This window comes from Carlito syrichta, unplaced genomic scaffold (assembly GCF_000164805.1).
Source record: "Carlito syrichta isolate Samal-C Ts95f unplaced genomic scaffold, Tarsius_syrichta-2.0.1 Scaffold302017, whole genome shotgun sequence".
NCBI classification, from domain to species: Eukaryota; Metazoa; Chordata; class Mammalia; order Primates; family Tarsiidae; genus Carlito; species Carlito syrichta.
In genome coordinates, this window is record NW_007246113.1 from 70,704 (window position 1) to 81,183 (window position 10,480).

The following is a 10,480-nucleotide window of genomic DNA, read 5'->3' on the forward strand; positions in this document are numbered from 1 at the left end:
GTTAATGAAAAATACATTTTTTCTCTACAAAGGAATCTCTTCTAATACAAGAAAATAAATATTGCAACATAAGCCAAAAATAATTTAAAATTGCTCTTTTCAATATATTTTCAATATTTCTCTTGTATATTAACAAATGGCACATCACTTTCTTTGAAACAAAGACAGAAGGTGTCTCCTCCTGTGACATTCATATCACCCCCCCACCACCCCCCCCAAGCATGCTTTTCATATGCAAACCAAATAATACAGAGCCCTCACCACATTCCCATCCCATGATCTCCTTTATTGAGCTCTTACACTTGTAAGCCACTATACTACTGCCCTATTATCCCATGCCCAGACACTAGACAACTAGGGATAGCCCTGTGCCCCATAGCCCACTGAAATTATTCAAACTAGCCAATCCTAAACCTGCTTACCCTGCCTTGAGTTTCCTTTCCATGAAACCACATTAAAGGCTCTTGCCCATGCCTTACCCTCTCCCTCTTCTTGTAGACACACACTGGTGTTTTCCCATGTGGCCCCACATAGGAACATGGGGTGGCATTCTCCTTCCTCTTGGGGGACTGTAACAAGATATCTTTTCAATGACAATTCTATCCTGATTTGTTGACTGTGCCAAGCCTGAATAGTAATAAAACCCACATGTTAAAACACATGGAGCTGTGTATTCTCATGAGAGAAGAGAAAAAAAAAGATTGGGCTTCTCTAAAAGTGTAAGCAATCTGTGAAAGAAATTTATTAAAATGAATAACATACTGATGATATACTTTTCTATCTTGTTATAAAGATATTTCAAACTGGCAGTTTTTACTTCAAAGTAGCATTTTATATCTTCACATATAATACATATTTTGATTTATAACTTAGTTTCTTCATTTTTTTTACTCAATATTTAGTATTTGGAATGATGACTAATTCCTTTTTTTTTCTATTTCAGTGAACAATTCAAGAAAACTTTATCATACAAGGTAACCTCAAAAAGACCTAGATGTCATCCTAATACTTTCTATCCCTTCTTTAGATTTTTTTCATCAAAAATTTCTAATGAAGTATATAATCTGTAGTTAATTTGAATTACTCATGAGCATCTAATATAGCTTTTCTTTTTCTTTTCTTTTGCAAATTCAGATTAACACTTCAAGTAGTTGACAAGATTTGTGAAAGTTCTGAAATTGTAACTACTTACAAGCTAACAAGTTAGCCTGCCATAGTATATTCTGGTAGAAGATACAAGACTCCTAAGTCAGAAGCAAAAGACAGTTTGTTGCTCACAGCAGTAGCAGTGGCCAGAGCACCACCATGTTCACACTAACTCCCTGAGGCCCAATTCCTACAGGGCAGAAGGAAATGGGCCAGGTAATAACCTGCCTTTTGTTCCAGAGGGAGATAGTATGTCCAGAAGGGAACCCAAAACACCAACATTTATTTATTTAAAAATTTTGTATTTATTTTTACATGTTTAAACTTCAGGCACCTTCAAAATACTCTGTTTAATATAGTACAATTATCGAGATACTATTTCCACTGCTCAAAACAGTTGTTGAACTTGTCAATTTTGATGGCTTTTAATGCTTCTGGTGTTTTTTGTTTTAAATCTTACACATTAGGAAAATATTTCCCTTTGAAGACTTTCTTCATCTGTAGAAAAAAAAAAGTCACTCAGAGTGAGATCTGGTGAATAGGGAGGGTGGGGCATGGAAATCATGGTATTTTTGGTCAAAAACTGGTAAACACTCAGCACGGTTTGTGGGCAGGTGTGTTCGTAAATCACCCATCATGAAATGGGCAAGAAATTCACTGAAGCTGAACACAGCCTCTCACAACAACGCTAGGTGGTACACTGATGCCTATGGGTTCCTAGAACATTTACCTAGTAGGGGAAGCCTGTACTACAAGGAACCTGCCTTCCAAAAAATAATTCTGGTTTTTTTGGGGGGGTTCTCCCCCTCATATTTTCCAAGGCTGTTCATGTTCCATGCTTTGCTAACATGCTTGAAAAGATCACTTGGGACAGAGGCAAACTTTTCTGTGAAAGGTTAGATAGTAAATATTTTAGGCTGTGCTGGTGACATACAAATTTCCCATGTATTCTTCTTCATTGTTTTTGACATCGTTATTGTTTTTGTTGTTGTTTGTTTACAACTCTTTGAAAATGTAAGTGCTTTCTAAAAATCACAAAAAGAGGTCATAGGCTGAATTTGGGCTATGGGCCATAGTTTGCCAATGCCTAGTTTGAAACAAAGACACATAGTGCCTGTGCTTGTAAGATGTGAAGAAACGCAAGAGACCCATGGAGTATTGTTTTCCAAAAGGAATCAAAATATTATATAGTTTTGAATCAACAATCTGAGCAAAGCAATTTCCAGCTTTCTGAAAATCACCACTAACCAATTAATTGGTCACTAGCATGATATAACACAATCTAAGAAATGATATTATTTGAGAAAAACAGATAAATTCACTTAAAGTTGATAAATTAGTTTGAGTTCTTAGTTTAGTTAATTCTACTTTTTGCATAGACTCGCTAAAAACCTGTAGTCTCATTTTGCATACCAGCCTCTACATTTTAAGACTTTTACCTTCTCTATCAAACAGTGAATGAGCCGGGCTCGGTGGCTCAGCCTGTAATCCTGTGCCTTTAGGAGGCTGAGGTGAGTGGATTGCCTGAGCCCACGGGTTCGAGACCCGCCTGGGCAGCAAGACCTCATCTCTACAATAAATCAAAAAGTCAACCGGGCGTGGTAGCGCATGCCTGTAATTTCGGCTACTCGGAAGGCTGAAGCGGAAGGATCACCGGAGCCCAGCAGGTAGAGGCTGCGGTGGCCGGGAGCGGCCACTGCACTCCAGTCTGGGGCGACAGAGTGAGACTCCAACTCAAAAAAACAAAACAAAAAAAAACAGTGAATGAGTGAGGTACAGTGACCTACAAATGTTTATGCCTACCACCTCAGCAGCTATATCTCCTTTACCTCTTCTCAATTCCCCTTAAACACCCACTTCCACCTCTGCCTCCCAGCCTGCCTGCTACCCATACCTTCGTCCACAGAAATGAAGAAAAGGTCCTTCAGTGTTCATGATTTCATCCAGAACCAGAATATCACCAGTCTTTGCCTACTAAATTAAATTTTTAAACTATATGATTTTGAGGGGAAACATTAAGACCTCAAAAACTTTATTTGCATAAGATTCAAAACACCTCAACTTTCTCTGTGAAGTCATGTCAATAACATAGAAAATGAATTGAGAAAACAAAAAGTAGATTTTAATTCCTCCTTGAGTGATGCTAAGTAAACCAAAGAGAGGGCTTTTGGGGGGAAAAGGATGATGAGAGGATAGGGCGCCCACAGTCTCACTAGCTGGAAAAGAATGTAAAATTTCTAGTGGAGATGAGGTGTACAGACTCTTCCAGAGAACAGAGGCTCCCCATGACCTTAGCTTGTAATACTTATCTCTTCTTTCTCCAGCACACTCCAAAAGCTGCTTGGCCTTTTGAAGATCACAGGACAAAGTGCCCACATATCTTGAGGGTCACTTTGGAAGTCTTTTTCTCCATAGTTCAATTTAGCCAGCAGCCTTTACTGAGTACCTACTATGTGCCTTACCTTTTCTGAACCTAACTTTAACTAAAGAGAACATACACAAATAATTCCAGTAAAATATCATGAGACTTATAAGTTCAAGAGAATTAAACCTTATCTGAGGTGGTGATTTCCTTGACATTACCTTTATAAAAAATGAATCTTAATTTATAAACATCATGAGGCCATACTTTTTCTTGCCTTTCCTTTAAATCATATAATTCTAAATTCTTCTTCTGTCCCTTTGTTCATGCTAGGCTGTTCGTGGAAACTTAATAAAAGTTACTTATTTGAACAGTTTTGTTAGTTTCCCACCCACTGCCATTAAATTTTATAATGAGCACTAAAATGTTTTCTTAAAAATGCATAAAAGTTGAGACAAAGATATTTCTTTTTTGAAAAGTAACATTGTCACAATCATTTCACTTATTAAAAAACGAGACCTTCAAATTTAATGAACAAAATGCTAAGGGAACACATGATGCATGTGAGTTTAACCTGTGTGCCAAGCTGACAGGTGAGATCATGCACACGCTTGGGAAGTGCAGCTGTTCTAAGTGAACAGTTGTCACTGGAGCATTGCATTCATTTCATTTCTTCCTAATCATTCACCTTTGGTTACATGCAGATCTAAGAGCGCTGTGCAAAATCATCAACTCTGTCTGTAAAGCCCTCTTTTGTTTTTTATTGTTAATGCAATCTTTCCTAAAATTGTTAAGCAGAAGTAATAACCCCCTCCCATTTCCTCAGGTCCTCTTTACAGTTTATCTTAAAGCAGAAAGGGATGCACCTCCTATAGCCTTTTAGAATGAGAAGAATACAAGATCCTGACTTCTCTCCTCTAAAGGGATTCTTAGTTCAGTTAATTCCACTTTCTGAGTGACAGGAAGAGTCAGGAAAAGTCAAGGACTAGCCAGAACCCCGCTGGGTATCACAGAGAACTACAGAAGCCACATAGTGATGTGCACTGCTTGCTTTTCCTCTGGTAAATGGTTTACGTGAAAAGCCACTTAGCATGTCTTCTTGGAGTCACATCGCAGAGATTTAAATATATTTTATCAAGGAAAAATATAAATGAATTTTGACCTTTTAATTTAATACACTATAATAGCAAAATATAACCATGTTTTAATATTTCATTTTGCAACTGGGCAAAATGGCCCTGAGGATTTTCTGTGCATCTGCTCTTAAGAACTACATCTGAAGAACACTGTACTTGAAGGGAAATTATTGAGTACCATTTTCTGAAAGCTTACTTATTTCAGAAGTACCATTTGTGCAGCACTTAATTTAATTAAAAATGTTGAACTCCAGAAAAATGAGGTAGTTTTTTCTGTCTTTACAAATTTAAAGCAGAAGATAAAAATAAACCCACGTTCTATTGCTTTTTCTTTTAGGAACACATGATTCTGTGCAGATTTGCAGATCAGACAGCTGTTCAGCTTCCACCCCAACGAAGGCTCATAGGTACGTGTTTTCCCAGAGCAGCTGCTGAGTAGATTATGTGCAATATGCCTGGGAATTAATGGACTGAGTCTATATGGAAAGAGTTTATCAACAAGAAACTAGTTTATTCTTTCCAGAAAATGTAACCCATATTGAAAAGGGCTTTGTAACTATAATAACATTTTACCTAATTTTGGTTAACATTAATACTTTTAAGTACATTTTCAGTGTTTGTACATTGAGTAGAATTATTATGTTAAATCTCTTATTTGCTGTTATAAACAAACTGCAAAATCTATCAAAAGCCACAAAATAAAATAATATGTATGGAAACATCAACTATGATGCCACAATTGATACATTATGAAATATATTAACAAGGGTGATAAGGCTTCCTTTCTCGGAAAAAAAAAGTATACTAGTATATTCATCGTAGACCAATTTATTTGACATTTGCAATATTAAGCATTACCTAAATCAGAAGACCCATAGAAGCATTTCAAGTTTTATTAAGTAATTGATTTATTGAAGACTTCACTTTAGAAAAATAAATCACGTTTGGAAGAAGAATAGCAGCTAACAATTATTACACATGTAGGCATGAGCTAATGTCCTCACCTATTATCTCAGTAAGTTCTTACAGAAATACTTATGGAGTAGGTGCTATTATTTACATTTTAATGATATGAGAAACTGAGACAAAAACTTGCCTTCATCTGGTAGATGATTGAGTCACACTGTGACCCCAAATTAGATGATTTCAGATGTGACGCTTTTGTCCATTTTTGTAATAATGCTTTCCAGCACACTGGGAGCCTGGAGTCACACCAATGGAAGTTTCGATTTTAAAATCATGGTTTAGGATAAATAAGTAGAGTCAAATCTAATATTAAAGAAAAGTTCCACATTGGACATCATACTTTCTCTCCAAAATTCTAGCATAACCCATTTCCTCCATAGTATACTGGAAACCGGATTGTTGTTTCTGGTGCTGAGTACCAGAGAAATGAGCTTGCATTTAGAGACCACATATATGATAAATCGTTATCTTTAAACTAAAATCAAAGTCAGCATGGCAAGATGCTCACACTGGAGAGACATGTGAGACCCGAGACGGAGGGAACAAGTAATTTCCTTTCTCACACTCTGGGGCACAAACACAGAAGGAGCTCGTTCTCTCCTGCCTACAACCTCTTTCTCTTTCAGTCTCTTTCCTTCTTGTTCCTCCTTTTCCCGTGATAGAACTCCATTCACTAGACCCATATTTTAGTCTGTTTTGTACTGTTATAACAGTATACCACAGACTAGATAATTTATAATGAACAGAAATTTATTTGGCTAATGTTTCTAGAGGCTAGGAAGGCCAATATCAAGGGACTAGCATCTGGTGAGGGCCTTCTTGAAGCATCATGGCAAAATGGTGAGAAGGAGAGCAAGAAGAGGCTGAATTTGCCCCTTTATAAGAAAGCCACAGTCTTGATAATGAATGCACTGCCATGATAATGACATTAATCCATTCACTTCACCCTCCAGGCTAATCACTCCTCATTAGATCCCACCTCCCAACACTGTTGCATTGGGGATTAAGTTTCTAACACACAATTTTTGGAGGGCAAATTCAAATAGCAACCCAATGAAGACATAAGTAGTATGGTGGATAGATATGTACATGGCAGATGTGAGTTTTAAGTATCAAACAGAGGGGATGCAGCTGGAAGGAAAGTTGCCAGAGTTGAAGAGGAGAAAGATTTGGTGAGATTGCTGGCAGGAATGGGGAAAATCACGTTCAAACAAAGCTATAGACTCAATCAGATTTCTACATTTTGCTTTACACAGACTATTCCTATGTTCTGTGCGTGTTTTTAGGAAATTCACCAGGCTCACAAAAGTAGACTATCAACTGAATTTCAGTTGTAAAGATGCTTCAACATGTGAAAACATGAAATTCTTCTACATAATGGAAAAAGAAAAATTAACTGGACTGGGATCAAAGCCAAGGGTAAATGAACTGTAATATAAACCCAGGGTGGGTACTAAAGGAATGCAGAGCATCCCATTCTGACAGAATTTTTCGTTTTAAACTGAAAAGTAGATGGGAGAAACATAAACGTCTTAAAAGAAGGACAGTATTTTAAGGGGAAAAAAATGTCAGCCATGAGGCTGTTTGTTGTTAAAGAGGGGATGATTTTGCCTAAGTAGAATTCTAGACATCTCATTTTATATCATTCTAACACAGTTCTTTATGGCATTGGTCCTTTTAGGGAAAATATACAAAATAAATATTTTAAATATGAGTCTCATTGCCAGTTCTTACCTACTGATTTCATCTTCCACTGTTTATTTCTATGAGGATTCTATCTTTCACAGAGAAACTTTTCTATTTTAGTTATACCTGTCTTCATTTCTTTTTTTTTTTTTTTTTTTGATTTGGAGTCTCACTCTGTTGCCCAGACTGGAGTGCAGTGGCCGCTCCCGGCCACCACAGCCTCGACCTGCTGGGCTCCGGCGATCCTTCCGCCTCAGCCTTCCAAGTAGCTGGAACTATAGGCGCACGCTACCACGCCCAGCTGATTTTTGATTTATTGTAGAGATGAGGTCTCGCCAAGTTGCCCAGGCGGGTCTCGAACCCGCGGGCTCAGGCAGTCCACTCACTTCAGCCTCCCAAAGTCGCAGGATTACAGACTGGGCCACCGAGCCCAACTGTCTTCATTTCTGAAGTTGTATTCATTTAGCAGTTTCCATTGTCATTCAGGTAAATTGTTGAAAAATCATGTTTAGGCATTATTATAATTTTTAAGGAAAAATTGAATGAATGAAGTTCTGCATAGTAAATAACCTGTTTCCAAGAGGATGAAAAGTCTTATATATTGAATTTAGAGCAATTGGAAGTGTAAAAGTAAACCATGGCTTTGAATATATTCGGCCCCAAATCGTTTTTTCCCAAGCTACTTTTGAAGTTTGTGTTTGCCAAAGGAAAACAAATTAGCTGTTTTGTTTGTCAGTCAGGTTTCCTCTTTTGTCTTCCAAAGATTGCAAATAGAATACTACTGTTTTATAAGGGTGCAGGAGCTCTGGAAATTACATTCAACATTACATATTCACCTGAAGTAATCAGCCCACAATCGAGAATTTTCTGAAATATTTCCCATTTCTTCATTGTCCTAAAAATCTTCAAATGGAAAAAGGTCTTTTAGATGGTCCTTTGTCAGCATAATACTTTAGATATTCTTAAAGACAGAATTTTATTCTTAAAAAAATTCTTGCCGGGCTCGGTGGCTCAGCCTGTAATCCTGCGCCGTTGGGAGGCTGAGGTGAGTGGATTTCCTGAGCCCGCGGGTTCGAGACCCACCTGGGCAGCGAGACCTCTCTCTACAATAAATCAAAAAATTAGCCGGGCGTGGTAGCGCATGCCTGTAATTCCGGCTACTTGGAAGGCTGAGGCGGAAGGATCACTGGAGCCCAGCAGGTAGAGGCTGCGGTGGCCGGAAGCGGCCACTGCACTCCAGTCTGGGCAACAGAGTGAGACTCCAACTCAAAAAAAAAAATTCTTAAAGACAGAATTTTTTTCTTCACAATTTTACAGATAATGTAGTTTTATAGGGAAAGTGGAGGATTTTAAACCAAAGTAGAAAGTAGAATCTGGATTTCTAATTTGAGATTTGTATATAAATACATTTGAAAAGGTTAACATTCTTTAAATTATTAGCACAAGCAAATCTGTAAAGTGTCATGTATTTATAACTATCTTCTCTCCATCCACATTAATCAAGAATTGAATGTAAAGAGACTAAACGAGATGGGAGTAAACAGCATCCTCTGTAGTACTTATGGATTTTGTCATTTTTTAGATTTCCTTAAACAAACCGAAATTATACTGCTGGCGAAAAGGTGTCTCATGATATCATTTGACTGTTTTTCAGGAAAACAGTGCATGTGCCTAGTGGATCTGGATCGAGCAAGAGCTGCAGAAGAATGTGGCTACTCAGTTCAAGTGATATCCATGGAGCCTGAGAGCTGCTCTCCCAAAAATAACATGATCGTGGGAGTCCCCATTTAGAAAAAGATATTCGCTTTGATGTTTTGTCATCCATCTTCACATTGAAAGCCCAGTGACATTCAGGAGGTTCTTGGCATAACTAGGAAACAGCATTAGCCATCTTGAACCTATTGTGCTCAGGACGGAAAGCAACAAGAAAATTTCAGAAGAAAGCCTCCCTGCAAAGCATCATAAATGCTCCTACAATGTGTGATTAAGGGACTGCTGGTTTTCATACTAAGAATTCCCTGAAGTCTTAGCTGCTGAAAGAATGGTACCAGTGGTGCTTCCATCACTGGAATAACAATGTCCTTCTCAGTTCACAAGTACAACAGTGTACTTCAGCCTTTCTTTTTTAATCAGTTAGATATTCACGTGGAGACTGAAACTAGACTCAATGGGGTTTTTTGTTTTTTATATTTTTAATAGTTGTACTTTTTCTAAAACTTTCTAAAATCTAGTCAAGTGATTACAGTATAGTTATTTTTATGCTGGAGTTAGTTGAACTTGTATGCCATTTAGTATACTCCTTTTATATATATTTTCTATAAATTACCAAATGAGCTCATTCCTGATTCAAACATTTTATGTGAAAAAATGATAAAAAATAACTGCAATAAATTTCCCATTCGGGGAACATGGAATTGAACATAAATTCTAACTAACAGTAAATATATGGGTTAATAAATTCAAGTTTATAATTAATGTTGAGAATCTATTGTTTTCAAGACTCTTGGTCTAGATTTGGTCTTTGAATCTTTGAACTCTTGGTCTTTGAATCTTTGACGATTCAAAGATGAGTTACAAGAGACAAGTCTGTATGAAAGTAAATCATCTAGAAAGACAAGGATTAAAGAATTAAGTTAATTATGTTATACTATAATGTATGGTCACAGGATTTGTTATTCAGATGTCAATCATATTTTTTATTTATGTATTTTGGGGGTAAGGCTTCCTGAGTATAAATTGGGGGTGTGAGGAGCACAGAGTATGGAAGCGTATTTGAGTATTAATAGTTCTCTCTACCTAAATTCTCCTTTTTCTGCCAGGCAACATTTTTAAAGACAGGTGGCACATCTTTTCTCTCATGCTGCAAATACTTAACTTGTCATAAGTTATTCAATTAAGATTTATTTCATTGATTTTGATGTTTTTGACCCCTGTGTGACACACTTCTAAGGAGAAAGCAGTTCTCTTGGTTATCACTGTGGATTAAAATACAGAAATAATTTACAGGGCATTTTCTGGAATAAAATTTTTTAACAGTATTAACATCTAGGCTTCAATATTTTAGTCACTTTTGCCCATAGATAAGAACATGCTCTTTTATTCTGGGCTTTCTTTTTTTAATTGAGGTTTACTTTACATAAAGCAAAATAACAGATTTTTAAGTATTTCATTTGAGAAGTTTTGA

The 10,480-nt window shown here is 37.0% G+C and overlaps 1 protein-coding gene across 1 annotated transcript in view; it reads left to right on the forward strand.

The window, feature by feature from the left end:
• Nucleotides 1–9,258, forward strand: part of GSTCD (glutathione S-transferase C-terminal domain containing) — a 29,114-nt gene extending 19,856 nt beyond the window's left edge. The window contains exons 5-7 of the mRNA XM_008055882.1: nt 944–974; nt 4,982–5,051; nt 8,951–9,258. Of these exons, the coding sequence (XP_008054073.1) occupies nt 944–974; nt 4,982–5,051; nt 8,951–9,087 (238 nt within the window). The 3' untranslated portion in view covers nt 9,088–9,258. The remainder of the gene's footprint in view (nt 1–943; nt 975–4,981; nt 5,052–8,950) is intronic.
• The last annotated feature ends 1,222 nt before the right edge of the window (nt 9,259–10,480 follow it).